The 16,864-nt window shown below is 43.3% G+C and overlaps 1 protein-coding gene across 1 annotated transcript in view; it reads left to right on the top strand.

Moving 5' to 3' along the window:
• The window catches only part of ZDHHC15 (zDHHC palmitoyltransferase 15), a 37,677-nt gene extending 26,112 nt beyond the window's left edge, over positions 1-11,565 (top strand). The window contains exons 11-12 of the mRNA XM_082208279.1: positions 3,106-3,189; positions 5,864-11,565. Coding sequence (XP_082064405.1) covers positions 3,106-3,149 — 44 coding nt within the window. The 3' untranslated portion in view covers positions 3,150-3,189; positions 5,864-11,565. The remainder of the gene's footprint in view (positions 1-3,105; positions 3,190-5,863) is intronic.
• Positions 11,566-16,864: the final 5,299 nt, after the last annotated feature.

The raw sequence follows: 16,864 nt of genomic DNA, 5'->3' as shown, positions 1-16,864 counted from the left end.
TCCATCAGCAACAGAGACATGGGGTTGGAGGGTTGATGTTCAGTCTCTATTCCTGCACTCTAGATGTTCCTGCTGCTTCTGAATGAGGTTTGGTTACTATGGCTAACCATCCCATTTATTGCTCCTGGAATCAAGAGCAACTATGAGTCACACCCTCTGACTTCATTGGCTGCAACAGCAGCTGAGAGGAACTAGCCAGGCATATGAATTTAGAGCAGCCAAACAACAGGAGCCACTTCCATGAGCTGCAGAGAATCCCAGCTGACAAAGTGTCAGGGAGAGCTAAGCAGCTGAGCAAATCTAACAGCAGGGCAACGAGGCCAGAGCACACTCCTTTGCCCCTCCTTTCTATGACCTAAACAAACCCTGCGCTTCCAATAAACAACTTGATAAACTACAAAATTTATGCAGTGCGTAGTTAAACTATGGCACCCACTATAGGCACCAACTTGGAGGGCTTAAAAAAGGATTTGACAAATTTATGGAGATAAAGGCTGTAAGTAGCCACAAGCCATTGTGGCAATGCTCTGCCTCTATAGTCAGAGGCTGTGTGCTTCTGAGTACCAGTTGCTGGAAACCGCAGGAGTGGACAGAGTGCTTTTGCTCTCCAGTCCTGTGTGAGTGCTTTCCACAGGCTACTGGACTAGATGGGCCATTGGCCTGATCCAGCAGGCTCTTCTTACTTTATGTTCTCCCCACATCCTTAAAAGCAGCTGTCTGGGAAGATTTGGGCAATCTAATTCTCACCACTGAGGGCCCAGATTTCCTGTTTCTCCATTTAAGCAGAAGAAGCAGTTGGAGAGAGCCAGGTGGTTTCTCTCTGTTTCTTGGTAATCCTCCTTGCCCACTGTCAGACTTGCATAGAGAACAGCATTGTATTGGTCTTGTGGGGAGGAGCCATGCCTGGCCCTATTTGACCCTGATCCGTTTCTGTCCACATGCCACCCTCTTAGGAAGCTTCCCCACTTAGAGCTGCTGCAGCTACGTTGGGACTTGCATTGCTTTCAGACAGGCAAGCTAAGGAACAACTCAAAGACAAGCTCACAAGCTGAGGCTCTTGCCCTGTTTGCAGTATCACTAGCCTTCTGCGCAAACTGAGAGGTTGCCCCAGAATCCCTCATCATTTTGCAGAAAGTCTTGGAGTTCCCTTTGAATTCAGACAGGATGTTCCCATTCAAGGCAGCAAAGGCCTGCAGCAGACCTTGAGTGTCAAACTTTGCCAAATATTTTGCATGTGCCTAACACAGTAAGTAATAAGCTGCTGTCAATTCTTCTGGTGCCAGATTAATTTGTTACTACTGACTTTGTACAAATCTGGTCACATAGCTAGGGAAGGCCTGTGACTTTCTCCTTTGCTGCAGATTGAACCAACAGACTCTCAGAAGTGCACACAAGAATAGATAAATAGGCTCACCCCAGCAAGGCTTCTCCTTTAGGCAAAAACAGTTAATCTAAAGAGTATCTGAATGCTCCACCCTTGTTCCTCTACTAGCATATCCAGCAAAGCCAATCAGTGGAGCTGCAGAACTGGTCAAGTTATCTTCCCAAGTCTCAGTGTCCTGGAAGCACTTGAAAGGGATTGTGGTAAAACTCCCCCCTCCCATTCTGGCAAGGCACTCCTTCAACTCCATGTTTGTCGGCTTTCACATTGACATTATTCTGTGCTAGAAAATGCTCTGAAGGATGCTTCATTGCAAAATTTAATAATCTCATCTTCTCTGAGACTCGCACTTCGAACTCCAGTGCTGCTGGAGAAATGTACTCTCCTAGGATCTTGGAAGAATTGTTGAAGTGGCTGCGTTCAGCATTGTCTCTGATGAGTGACTAAGATTGTCATTAGTGCACCTGGATTGGGGCAACATCTTCTCCTGATGCTACATCACTTAGATTGCAGGAAAGGGAACTCACTACATGCTGTGCATGTGTGTAAGAGAGAGTGGGGGATGGGGAGAGGATGTTGCTAGATTGTGGTGCAGTGCACACACGCCTATTCAGTAGAAAGTCTCACTCAGTTCCATGGGGCTTAGTCTCATGGTGAGAGGATGTGAAATTACAGCTTTAGTAACTTTATTATTATTTCTTTAAAAGTGTTATAGTCCACATTTATGAGTAAAGCTCACTCAAAGCATATTACACAGTGACAGTAACGGGGGGGGGGGGGAATCTGACAATAATGAAGTAGGATAGAATGCAAAACCTCCTATAAAGCTCACATCTTTAATAAAACCAGCAATTATAAATACACACCCAGTCCAAATATAAAATTATGCCCAAAGATAAAAGTTGCTGTCATGCTGCTGATAAACAATCCATGATTTGGCTTAACATAATGTCTTAACCTGAATTTGTGGTTTGTTTTCCCCAAACTAACCATGTGCAGTGAGCCAATAACAAACTTTGGTTTCTCCTCCTCTGAACATCCTTTAGTGCCACATTTTCTTCTATTTGGACAATAACTTCTAGGCAGAAAACCCAATTGATGTTTACTCCCGATTTAGCGCTAAACAGTGGGTTTCTCCGGGAAAAACGGTGGGACCAAGCAGAGGTGTGGATGTGTCCATGGTTTGTTTGGAGAGAAACCAACCAGGAGCCCAGGTTCAGATGTAATGCTAGGCCAAACTATGAGTTTATTCCAGGCAACATACCAGCAGCGGGAGGGAGGGAGGGAGCAAAGTGCAAAGAATTTCAGTATACTACAGGTTCACTTTCAACCAAAGTTTATTTTAAACTATGGTTTAATGTGATGTTTGAACCAGGGCAATGTCTGCCTTCTCCCACATTTCATTTTAAGTCTCTGCAGCTAAATGCAGGCCCCATCCATGGTTCCAACATCAGCCATTTTCGTACAATATTGTGCCTTATTGTGGATTTTGTAGCTTCCCGACTTTGCTTTCATAATTGTGGTAGTCATGGAAACCCATTCTTGGGTAGAGTAGTGCCAAGAAACAAAGTGGTCTTAGATTGGAAATCAGGAGGGTAACCCCAGACTTGAATGACAGCATGCAATTACTTTTCACCGTAGTGGTGTTTTTTCAACATTCAGATTTCTGACGCTGTGTTTATTAATGTTTTATTTGGTGCAAATGTTTTTGTTTTACCAACTAGATTACAACCAAGGTTCTTCAATTTCTGTGGAAATGGAGACGTAATATTTTTGAAAGGCTGTTGGTACAAAAATCACACTCCCAGGTAATCATCCTATCCTCAGGTTAACCCCCACCCCACCCATAGTACCAGCTCCTTTGATCAGTATTTATTTCATGCATGTACATTTGACCTGGATCTGTTGGAGGGCGTGTTTGCACACCACTAACAGACCCAGAACCCTCCTCTTAGGATAGGATAGACATTAAAAGTTTTGATAAGAGTTTTGGTGGTTCAGATAAAGCTTGGTCAGTCAAAGTGAATTGTTAGCACAGAAGGCCTTGTAGCTGGAGGTTCCTTCTGCTCTTAGGAAGGCTGTTTTACATCTTTCATTTGAGCAGGGGTGGCTAATTCTCAGTTTTGGGGGCCTGATCTGTTTCTCCAAGCAATTTTTCCTACCTTCCCAAGACCTCACCAATTTTGGCAGTGGCAAAAAGGGGAAGGGGAAAAGTAAAATGGGCACAGGACTGTGGTGGCAGTGTCCTGCACAGTGATGGGGATAGGGATATGAATCACCTCCTCCATGGACATCAGATTGATCTTGGACTAGTCAAGGAGAAGGGTCTGTGTGTGCACATGAGAGCCTGTGCGTGCCAGAGTGGATTCTTTTGACCGCAACCATTGCTAGCACGTGGCTCTACTAGAGGGTTGGGGAAGGGCCAGAAAAAATGTTACCTACCCCTGCACTGGAAAAGGGACGCGGGTGGCGCTGTGGGCTAAAGCCTCAGCGCCTAGGGCTTGCCGATCGAAAGGTCGGCGGTTCGAATCCCCGCGGCGGGGTGCGCTCCCGCTGTTCGGTCCCAGCGCCTGCCCACCTAGCAGTTCGAAAGCACCCCCGGGTGCAAGTAGATAAATAGGTACCGCTTACCAGCGGGAAGGTAAACGGCGTTCCGTGTGCGGCTCTGGCTCGCCAGAGCAGCGATGTCACGCTGGCCACGTGACCCGGAAGTGTCCCCGGACAGCGCTGGCCCCCGGCCAATAAATGTGAGATGGGCGCACAAACCCCACAGTCTGTCAAGACTGGCCCGTTCGGGCAGGGGTACCTTTACCTTTACCTTACCCCTGCACTGGAGCATTCTATGAAAAATATGCAGCGACATCCAAAGAGCTTGAGCCACATCTTGTGATGCATGAGAACTGCCACAGAACTTGTTGCAGTACTGTGTGAACTCCTGCATAAGTGTATGCTGGAACAGCTAGTGCTGGTGTTCTGTATCCACCCTGAGGAATAATTTCCTATATTTTTTCATTAGTTTATATGCTGGTCTGGAATAATAGTTAGGTTACAGAATAAATGTATGTATGTGAGCTTGAAGGAAACAAACCATCCAGCCTGACAGCAATGAATGCTTAATGGCTATTGTTGATTGATTAGCCTGCTCTTGAGCAAGAACAACCCATGCCGACCAAATCATCTTTAAATGCCCCAAAGTTAAAAAGCTTATTTCTAACCTCCTTAATCCTGATTGATCATTTCAATAGGAACTGTGCAACTTTCAGTGGCTTTCCAGATTTCTCAACCCATAACCAGGACAGTTGTGTTCTTGGAAGTTATGGAGTAATGGTCTATATTAGGAAACTGTGCCTCCAATTGAAAGCATGCATTGACTCAACAGACAATTAAGATCTCATTTGGAAAACCTTCCAGCAAACTAAACTAGAAATCTTTTGCTTTAGAACTGGAGAAACTGAACAGTTGGGGATGTGTTACTTGTGAACGTCCTTTGGATGGTTTTATATAATAACTGCACTGTAACGTATATAAGAACACAGAGAAATTCTAGTCAATGTTGGGGTTTTTTGTGTTTGCTTTTGTGGGCAGAGGAAATTCAATCTCTGATTTTCAGCATCATTTGCAGGAATGGCCTTTCTATGATTCACTTCAGGAGGAGCCTTTCCCGGCATGCTACAAGGATTCAGTGTTCCTGTCATCAGGCTGTGACAACCTAAAAGCGGCACTAGATAATAAAGAGAAAGTGTGGCTTATACCAAAGCCAGTAACCGAATGCCTGCTTGCTCCCTCTCCCCCCAGTATCATATAATAATTCTCAATGCATGATGGGATGCAGTTGCATCAAGGTCCCCCATCCCTGCCAGCAGAACTCAGTGACGTAGGGAAGAGTTCGGGAAACAGATTGTCAGATGTTTGCTCAATGCTGTGGGTTGGGCACAGGAAGAAATGTGCCTCTTTTGACAGCAGCCAGATATTCCCTATGTCTTGTCTGTCTCTGTCCATTTCACAAAGTCCTGCATGCTAAGGGGGCACCTTGTTCCTGCCATATTCCTCTCCCCAACTAATTGTTTGGCTCTGCAGTACCAATCATAGAATTGAAGAGTTGGAAGGGACCACGAGGGTCATCTAGTCCAACGCCCTGCAGTGCTGGAATCTTTTGCGCAATGTGGGTCTCAGACTCATGACCCTGGGAATAAGAGTCTCATGCTGTACTATGTGCAATGAAGCTTTCCTCTCAGTGTAGCTTAGCAGCTTTTGAGAAGCAATTTTCATTTGGGCTGTAATGGGGAAGAAAAAGGTTAAACTCCTCTTCCTGCCTGTCATGTTACTGATAATCCGTCCCTCATAGGCACAGCTACTATTTGCATTTTTTTAATGCAAAGGTGCATCTGATGTTATACCTAGTTTTGAGGTTAAGAGAGAGAAAATGCTTTCAACCAGACTCATCCTTATGCCTTTCTCTCTTCCCCCACCCCCTTTCCCCAGTGAATTTCAGCTTCCTTCTATGATGGACATTCATGGGGAACAAAAGGAAAGGAAGCACTTGGATTACCTGCAGAAGGGCCATCGTCTGATGCCAATCCTGGCTGTCTGAAATGGTTCTTCAGGATACTGGTGTGGTGATGTCTCCAAGGGTTCCTACTGATTATTGACTCTTGAGCAAGGGCAGCTTTGGTGGATTAAGGCCATTCAAGACCTTTTACTTTTTTATTTCTTACCCAGAATAAGTGAGAACTCTTTGTGCAAATGCTTTTCCAAATGCCTTAATGGCAGTTATCTAAGACCCTGGATTTCACAATGTTTTTCATTTTGCCAACTTACAAGAATGGCTCTGTAACAAGGAGTAGATGGCTGGTCAACTGGACTACTTGTACAAGTGCTTTCAAGCAGGAATCATGGTTGCCAAATCAGGTCTTATTGTTAGAATCCCTGGCAAGTATGCACTGCACGTTTAAGGCTGTACGTCTCCTTTCCCTGCCCACAATACCTCCTCTTACTTTTTGAAATCCTTTTCTTTGATTCTGTTAAGAATGTTGGCCCTTTTGGTCTAAGAAACACACCCTTTTTGGTGTGGTGTAAAAAAAAAAAAAAGCCTTCAAGCACAATCCCTGTTGCAGATGCATACAATTTTAAAGGGACGTTTTCTTTTCTAAAATATTGGGCAGGATCCTGACACGGAACACCTCCCTTTGACCTGTGGCCCAGTACTCCTTGAAGTGGTCAGCCTGTGCCTGAACTGCACCACTTCGGACTGTGGGGGGGTGGGACCAACTCTGGTTCCCTCCAGATCTTTTGGACCATGACTCCCATCAGTCGCACCTAGCATTGGCCAATGAGTGTTGTGGTCCAAAACATCTGGAGGATTCCAGGTTGGTGAAGGCTTCTAAGTCTCTCTCCACATAGAAAAGTGCCATGCTGGGGATCAGTTGTCTAGACTTCTTTATGTTAGAGGGAAACATTTTGCACAGAGAACCCTTCAATCATGTGAGGCTCCAGCAGGCACCACTCAGGCACAAACCAATATTGCTTATTTTTCAATACTTAGTAAAAAGAAGGGGAGTGGGGAATGATTATTTTTCAGTGAGCAAATGGGACTGAGACTCTTTGTTGAAAAAATAAAACCAAGATTTTTTCCCCATAACATTTGACAGATGTGCTATTAGGTGTGCTGGATTGCGCTGACTGTCTTCCTTTTCTAATTATATCTGATATAAGAACCATTTTTAGTCTGAAGGTCCAGCCAACACAAGACATTTTCCTGAGACTTTGTTGCTGCATAAGTGGTGAAAATACAAGCATTGTTTGGGCGGGGGGGGGGGGGACTGTGTGGTAGATGCAGGACATCCAAAGGATATCATGGTATACACTTTGAACTGGAGTCTCAAGCATGTGTACCACAGAGGAGTTTGCACAGCTCTCTCCCTCAAGAGCAAGGCATTCTTTTTTACACATCCTTGCTAAGAAGCTGGGAAAAGAAATACTTCACCATTTCTTAAGTGTTGTCTCAGTATTTCTTCCATTGTTCTTCCTTTTTCAATGGTCATGTTTACGGGATCTCACATTCCCCACTGCTCCAGAAGGTTAATGTGCAATTCCTCAACCTCGCCCCAAAAAGTGAAGACCAACACAGAAGATGACGTATACCTCAATCCCACTGAAATAATTTAAGCTTGTGTGTTTAAACCTTAATTGATTTCAACAGCTGTGCTTTTCACACAGCTCATAGTTAACCTACGCAATTCACCACCGTAAGGCGTAGCAACTGTAATTTAGACAAATGCATGGACAATAAGGCAAGCAGTAGCTACTGGTCATGATGGCAGTGTACCACTTCCAGTATCAACGTCATCATGCCTCTGAATGCCAGGTGCTGGGAATCACAAGCGGGACAAGTACAGTTGTGCTTCTGTCCTGCTTGTAGGTTTTGCATAGATACCTGATTGGCCATTGGGACAACAGGATGCTAGACGTGATAGGCCCTTTGGTCTGATCCAGCAGGGCTTTCTTATGGGCTTCCTTGGGGATGAAGGGCAGGGTATAAATACACATAAATAATACCCTTGTGTGTGGTTGGGGATAGATTGAATCACAACCCACATCCTGCATTGTAAATTCACTGCCAAAAGCCAGGTCTGAATAGGGATAGGTGAGGATGTCACTTCCAGCTGGCCAAAAGCCTGGGCCCATCTTTCTCTTTTGTGTTCACAGCTATAGAATGCTTTGGTTTCTTGCCAGGCCTGGCAATACAGGGCCAGGGCGCTAATGCTGCACTTACTACCTTCTCTTGGCAGACACTATCATACTGTTGTTCTAATTGTCATTTCTATTACTGTGCCAGATCCCTGGGGGCTGTTCAGCTGTTCAGCTTGTAATAGCACAAATGGAATAAATGTAAATTATACTGCTAAACATTTTTTGGAGGGGGGGGAAGCTGTGCTTAATTTCATAATTTGCCTAAATAAAACTTCCCATTATGAAGTAACCAAAAATAACCTAAGTTTATCTCTGAAAACACCTTAGCAACCTGTTTTTATTGCAATCAGGCTTCTTAAATGAACAATTTTTATTCTAAACAATCATCAGTTTAGAATGGCTCTGGTCCAGAGAACTTTATAGAGGAAAAATATCTGCTAATGCACAATCCAGAAATGCCTGGTGCCCACCAAACATTTTAGACTATAACCCCCATCTACCCCTTTCAGGCACAGCAGTTATCGTCCAAAACATCTGGAAGACACCAAGTTGAGAAAGGCTGCGGCATAAATTTTGTGCACTCATGAACAACAGGGATCTGATACCCAATTTACTAACAATGCAATATCTGTGTAATACTGCCAACATTATGCCTACAGATATAAACCCAAGTATAGAAAACTATTTAAAAATGTTTATGTAGCTTGTGTCCCTTGTCTTCTTAACCTTTTTTTCAAGGATCTGTGTTGAAGAGCATCTATACATGCTGAGTAAACAAAGAAACTTGCAAAATATTCCATCAGTTGTTATCACCTGTTCTAAGGAGCAGGTCATTGATGATTCTCTGGATGGCAGATGACAGGATGTTCTGCATGCCAAAACACCCTCCTGGTATATTCAAATATGAACATATTATTGCATACTGTTGCTGCTTTAAGCAGGAGAGTTGTGGGCTGGGGGCTCAAGCCCCAGGCATGTGTGGTAGGCCTCTTGATTGCTGGCGCTTTTTAAACTTAATTTTATTTTTACTTTTCTTACAAGGCAGCTGAGCACACTGCAAAATACACTGCTGGTGCCCCTTGAGTTCTTTTAGTAACTAGCATCACTCCTGACTTTCAAGCAGTCATCCATTTCTTGCATTTCATTCAGGTTTTCCTACATTTTCACTGCAAATGGAGACCGATGTTAGCCCTAAGGACTAAGCAAATGTCCTGAAAAGGAGTGTGGGGGGGGCAATATTTCCTTTCTTGCTGTAGTTCTGTGCTTTTGAACAAAGCAGGAAACACAAGAATGTTGTGCAGGGTGCAGAGGAAAATCCATTCCATTGTTGCTCCTTGAAGGAGGCTGACATTGTGGGTTGTCCCTAGAGTGATGCTGTTTCTTTGTTGGGCTTGACACAGGGGACTTGTGGCTTGCAGCTATCCTGTATAAATACTTCCAGTCTCTAAGGGAGTAAACATATGCTTTTGGATATTTTATGCATAACTGCAAAAAATGCAAAATGTCTCAATGGCTGCTTGAATAATTTGATATCCAATTGATGTGATGTGCTGTTCTAATAATAATGTCTAGATACATGATCAACTATCAGATAGCTTCTGTAGTTGCAGTCACTCAGGATGCAAGTCATTTAAACTACCCTAAAGCAATTAAGTATTTTCATGGAAATGTTAAGCACTCCTTATGTTTTCATTAATTTAAACAAAACAGAATAATCCAACCCTTCTTTTACCACCACCCCTTAATGTATTAATTCATTATTAGTATTAGGCCAAAATTCTTGTTGGCCTCTGTGTACTGCAAAAAGTTGAGCTAGCATTATGTTGGAGATGCAAGATCTGTTATATATATATCTATCCGAGTGCAGTGTGGACGCAATGAGTAGGCTGTGTATGTGCTATTGTTCCATATCATAACATTCCAGTTTGAAGAACCTTCTGTATGACTGCTTGAACCATGAAGGATATGAGATGCAGTGTGGACACAGCCCAGAATTATTCTGGGCGTGAAACTGCAATCATGAAAGGGGAAGATTAAACAGGTGTGCAACATCCACTCAACTATCTTCCATGAAAAATGTTACACATACTTAACATTCCAGGTGTTTCTCTGGTTAGCAAGCTTAAGGCATCACACTGGTGTCTACAAAAGTGGGATAGTAAATACTATTTAAAGAATATGGACTTTGCAAAACTTGGGACTTTTTGCAAGAACTGCTATGCTACAGTGGTTTATTTTGTAAATTAGGGCACTACTGAGTCCTTGCTGTTAAATATTTATGGAGCAAAGAACAGTAACTTTGGGAGAGAACACGGGCTGATCAATAGTGTACTACCTGATGATGTAACAGATATTTATTGCCCAGAATCATAGGGCATTGTCAGATGTGGCATAATCTGAAAGCACAATTTTGGTGCACATTACAATACCAGGAACACTAATTTTTTTGTATAGAATACAGTCTTTTGAAATTACTTGTATTGATTTTATTTAAGTACAGTATCTTGTTGGGGAAGACATTTTTGGGAGAAAATGCTGATGTGGGAATGGTGTACTTCATCAGCAAAATGGTTGTGCTTACCAATAACAAAGTTTTACTTACACAAGAGCATACTGTCAATCACTATGCTTCCCTTAAGTGACTTGTTAATTTTTTAGGATACACTCTGCATTTAATTTTATGGATTTCTAAAACACTAGATTCTAGTTTAATCCAAAGAATTGAAGTGGGTGACAACAGGCTTCATATTAAGGGGATGGAAAGTAGCAGGGTCCTACATGCCCATTTAATACTGCATTCATTTATCCAGAAAAAAACAAACAGAAGACCTGCAATGAGTATTCTTCCAACCAAGAGAGATCCTCAGCAGTTTGCATGTACATGTACCTGATGTTAATCAACTGGAGAGCTCAGTATACCTGCAAAATATCTTGCTGTGCCTGCCACAGTTCAAATAATCAAGGCATTTGTGCTACCATGTTTTGTACTGTTTTACCTTTGAAGTGGCAGCTTACTGCTTGGTCCTTTTCCTGACCAGGTGTCTTGCCTTTTTCACAGAATTTTTTTGGTACCACTTTTCTGGTAACCACTGAATCAAGCTTCCTTCTAACTATCTGTATTGGTCATATTGCAATTGCTTTTGTGTTCCAGTTTACTATACTTCCATATGTGTAATTAAGGCCTAATTATTTCATTGATTGTATTTTCAAAAAGGTACAATTTCACCATCTTGTTTTACAGTAGGGAGCATAAGAAATGGACTTCTGTTAGGTTTCACAGAACAGAACTGTTTCCCCTCCAAACCTCCATGTAATCATCTTTGTACAAATTCCAAATTCAGCTTTTTGATTATTGCAGGTTTTATTTTGTTGACCCTTTTGAATGTTTTGACTTCATTATCTCAGGTTTGTTCATTAAAAAATGTGTATGTTCATGCTTGTTGCAGCCTTAAGCATGGAAATGTTTTACAATAAAAAATATTTTATAGAATGAAGTTTAAAGACTTTATTTCAAATATTTTAAAATTCTATTAAGAAGTCTGTATCTACTGCATTCAAACTCCACCAAGAAGAGTTGCAAGAATGGTACCATTTATGTATCAGTTCTTTTTTGTAGACTTCAGCTTGGTGTTTTCCAGTTATTGAATCTTTAGGCATCGAGCTGGAGCCCCTGTACAATTCTAATGAGCAATACATTTTCCATAATATCCTAACTAGACTATAGGATGTCGAGAGACAAAATATTATGGCAGCTGTAAACAAAATTTGCTCCCCCATATTCTATGATTTAAATATCTTAGATAGCAGAGCCAATTACGTCACTAAATTAATAATTCCAGCCCAACGTAGGGCTTTTATGCTGGCCCGGTTGAATGTTTTTCCCTCAGCATTTGTCTGGGGAAGATATCAAAACATCCCTAGAAACAAGAGACTCTGCAGATGTTCTATGAATGTCCCGGACACTGTAGAGCATATTCTCTTTCATTGCCCATTGTACAGTACGCTCCGTCAACGCGTGCTGTCCCCTCTTTTGGGTGGCCTGGAACCCCAGCAAGGTGAATGTGTGGGATTCTGCCTATCCGACGTTGACCAAAGGGTAACGGCGGGGGTAGCTGAGTTTTTGGTAGCAGCCCTCCAAGGAGCAGGTTAACAAGGAAAACCACTGACTCTATATGTATATATATATATATGTATGTAGCCAACCGCTGCCTTTTTATATATATTTCAAGTCACTTACATGTTATTTTCTCTTTTATGGTTTTATTTGTACAATGCCTAATAAAGGTTTGATTTCAGATTTCAGTTTTCCAGTTATCTCAAGGCACTTTCAACTCCTATAATTGTCTAAGGGCACTGACATGGAAGCCCAGCATTCTGAAACAGTTACCCTTTTGAGTACTGAGATAGAAAGTTTCCAGTTAAAATTTACAAGTGTCAATGAATAATTGGACAGTTTAACATTTACACATGCCAAAAATGTTTTAAATAACCTCCAGCTTGCTTATTCTACTACCAATCATCAAGACACGTTGCCCTTAAATAACACCAAGTGCAAAGACCATTTCACATGGACTGGCTCAGCCAGACTCAACCAAGTATCCTTTTGAAATATGGTGCTTGGCTTTATGAAGCTATGGGTTTTCCCCATCTTGGCAATGGAGTAGTTGTGACAGTACTGATTAGTCACCACTGAGCATAACCACTATCTAGCAACTGAAGACTAATTGTTAAGGATGTAAGAGTTATTGCCAATAGAAATATTCTTAATTCAATCCTTAGGACCAGCCCTCAGGCAGATATAGCACAGTAAAAGTATAAAAGGCTTGCAGTCTACACTACTATGAAAGCAGGGGTGCAGCATTTCAGTTTCCCTATGAGCTTGAAAATATACAGGAATGATGTACAACAGCTGTGCTCACCAAGCTGGTACCCTCTTTATGTCGTGAATTCCCATCAGCCCCCAGCCCACCATGGCCACAGGCCAGGAGCAATGGGAGTTGGGACTCCACAACTAATAGGGGGCACCACCACTGTAATAATAATAGTAATAAATATTAATAATATTTATACCCTGCCCATCTGCTGGGCTTCCCCAGCCACTATCTTGAGCGAATATATCAATACTACTGATCTCTTTAAATGAAGAACATTTGCTTTGGGGTAGCGAACCTTGATTGTTGATATATAAGAAATCTTGGTCCCGTCCCGTCCCCCCCACCAACTCACCAGGGAGTGAAGAGGGACAGTAGCCTTCCCCTGCTCCCAATGGTGAGGCGCATTTAATATGCTGTACTGGTCATGGGCATGGAAAAGGTGGTGCTTTGGCTTCCTGGGGAAGGACCCATGTGAAGACGTCCCTTTTCAGGTTTGCTCTCAGAGTTTAAAAAGGGAGGCCCACAACCCTTTACCCTCAGGCTGCTCGATCACCGGATCCATGCCCTAGCCTAGGCCTAACCTATTCACTGTAAACCATTATGATTGTTCTGCATTCCTTTTCTTGTGATACAAAATAAAATAAACAATAATAATAATAATTTATTATTTATACCTCGCTCATCTGGCTGGGTTTCCCCAGCCACTCTGGGTGGCTTCCAACAAAATATTAAAATACAGTGGTCTGTTAAACATTAAAAGCTTCCCTAAACAGGGCTGCCTTCAGATGTCTTCTAAACGTCTGGTAGTTGTTCTTCTCTTTGACATCTGGTGGGAGGGCGTTCCACAGGGCAGGTGCCACCAGCGAGAAGGCCCTCTGCCTGGTTCCCTGTAACTTGGCATCTCGCAATGAGGGAACTGCCAGAAGGCCCTCAGCACTGGACCTCAGTGTCCGAGCAGAACAATGGAGGTGGAGATGCTTCTTCAGGTATACTGGACCAAGGCCGTTTAGGGCTTTAAAGGTCAGCACCAACACTTTGAATTGTGTTCAGAAACATACTGGGAGCCAATGTAGATCTTTCAAGACCGGTGTTATGTGGTCTTGGTGGCTGCTCCCAGTCACCAGTCTAGCTGCCATATTCTGGATTAATTGCAGTTTCCGGGTCACCTTCAAAGGTAGCCGCACGTAGAGCGCATTGCAGTAGTCCAAGCGAGAGATAACTAGAGCATGCACCACTCGGGCGAGACAGTCTGTGGGCAGATAGGGTCTCAGCCTGCGTACCAGATGAAGCTGGTACACAGCTGCCCTGGACACAAAATGGACCTGCGCCTCCATGGACAGCTTTGAGTCCAGAATGAATCCCAGGCTGTACACCTGGTCAGGGGTACAGTTACCCCATTCAGGACCAGGGAGTCCCCCACACCTGCCCACGTCCTGTCCCCCCAAAACAGTACTTCTGTCTTGTCAGGATTCAACCTCAATCTGTTAGCCACCATCCATCCTCCAACCGCCTCCAGACACTCACACAGGACCTTCATCGACATCACTGGTTCTGATTTGAAAGAGAGGTAGAGCTGGGTATCATCCACATACTGATGAAGACCCAGCTCAAACCCCCAATGATCTCTCCCAGCGGCTGCATGTAGATGTTGAAAAGCATGGGGGAGAGGACAGACCCCTGAGGCACCCTACAAGTGAGAGCCCAGGGGTCTGAACACTCATCCCCCAACACCACTTTCTGAACACGGCCGAGGAGGAAAAAACAGAACCACTGTATAACAGTGCCCCCAGCTCCCAGCCCCTCTAGACGGTCCAGAAGGATGTTATGGTCGATGGTGTCAAAAGCCACTGAGAGATCCAGCAGAACTAGGAAACAGCTCTCACCTTTGTCCCTAGCCCGCAGGAGATCATCAACCAGTGCGACCAAGGCTGTTTCAGTCCCATGATGAGGCCTGAATCCCGACTTGAAGTGATCCAAATGGTCCGCTTCTTCCAGGTGTGGCTGGAGTTGTTCAGCAACCACTCGCTCAATCACCTTGCCCAAGAATGGAAGATTTGAGACTGGGCAATAGTTGGCCATATTGGCTGGGTCTAGAGATGTTTTTTTAAGAAGCGGTTTAATGACTGCCTCTTTCAGCAGGGAAGGCTCCCTCACAGAGAGAAGCATTCACAACCCCGTGAAACCCATTGCCCAGCCCTTCCCGGCTAGCTTTTATAAGCCAGGATGGGCAAGGATCAAGGAGACAGGTGGTTGGTTTCACTCGTCCAAGCAGCCTGTCCACATCCTCGGAGGTAACAGATTGGAATTGATCCCATGCAAGACAGGACTCTATCACTCTCCCACCCCGGCCCTGCTCCCATGGTGGAGTCTACCTCTTCCCAAATCTGAGCAATTTTATCTGCAAAAAACTTTGCAAAATCATTGTGGACTTATGCACTGTATCACTAGAAAACAGCACTCCCTTTTCTACTCGTTGTATCTTTTCAAAGAATAAAGACTACATTGTTCAAGAGGCTGCATTAAAAAACATTCTAAAGTATTTTGGTCAATGGAAGACTTTACAGGACTGACTTGTTTGTTAACAATGCAGGAGTTTAACAGAGCAGTGCATAGGTTTGGGCTTCGAGATACACTAAGGAAGATTTCTTTGGGAGCACAAATTCTGCACAGCCTTGGGAAGGAGCATTATACCTTTGGGTTTTTTTAACAAAGCTAGACTGGCCTTCCAAACACAAAGAAAGGTAAAGGTGGGAAATTCCATACATCCAGGACAGTTTCTCCACTGTCATTTATAGCAGGTCAAAACAAGAAAGTATTCAAGGATTAGACATAAGGCCCTAAATCATGTATTTGTTTTGAACAAGTAGATAAAGAGGTACCACTGCGACGGGAAAGTAAATTGCGTTTCCGTGCACTCTGGCACTCGTCACAGTGTTTGGTGCGTCAGAAGCGGTTTAGTCATGCTGGCCACATGATGCAGAAAAGCTGTCTGTGGACAAAATGCCAGCTCCCTTGGCCTAAAAACAGAGATGAGTGCCATACTCTATAGTTCAATTCGACTGGACTTAACTGTCCAGGGCTCCTTTACCTTTTGCATAATTTGTTCTATATTATTATTATTATTATTATTACTACTACTACATTTTGTCTATTGCCCCCCTCCCCGATTTTGCAAGTTATGGTGATGGATAATGAGCTCAGCTTCCAGCCAGTGACAATCTTATTCAATCACCTCTCCAGCTTTAATGTTTCAGCTGTTTTAAAGCTTTCAGTCACGAGGGCTTTAATTTTGTTCTTTTGAAAGCAAAGCTCCTCAGGCCCCAATCACATGATTAAGAGATCCTCATTATGAATACAATGACAAAGGTAACAATGTGAAAAGAAGACACAGCTGATTTCTCTTGAAATCTAAATCTTAAATAGTTTTAGGGTGCCAGCAGATTAGAAAAAATGTCACTATTGAGAATCAATTAGTGCCATATTAGAATAAAACTATAATGCTTCTACATTTTACTGAAGGGATGAGTAACCTGTGGCATTCCGGATGTGACACAGACTACAATTCCATCATCACTGGCCACTGTCCTTGCTAGTTGGATTTAATGGGGGTTGGAGTCCAACAATTCATTCAGGATCCATTCCCCACCCCCCACTTTATAGGCTGTAACTGGAAGCTGCTGCTTTGGATACAGAGCAGTTATCTTCCTTTTCAAATGTGCTGTCTGCAAGAGAACTCTGTGCAAAGCCACCCACATAAGCTGTTCTGCACATACTACACAATCCTTCCAAGGGCTTGTGCAAGCCTGAGCTGGCAAATATGAGCAGTGTATTGTATTGCACACATCACTCTCTGGACTGTGACTGGTTTCTGTTAACCACATCTTCGTAACAAGCTCATAAGTGCAATACGGTTTAAGAA

The sequence above is a fragment of the Podarcis vaucheri genome (genome assembly GCF_965113315.1).
Source record: "Podarcis vaucheri genome assembly, chromosome: Z".
In the NCBI taxonomy this organism is placed as follows: Eukaryota; Metazoa; Chordata; class Lepidosauria; order Squamata; family Lacertidae; genus Podarcis; species Podarcis vaucheri.
This window is presented reverse-complemented; position numbering and strand designations above follow the sequence as displayed.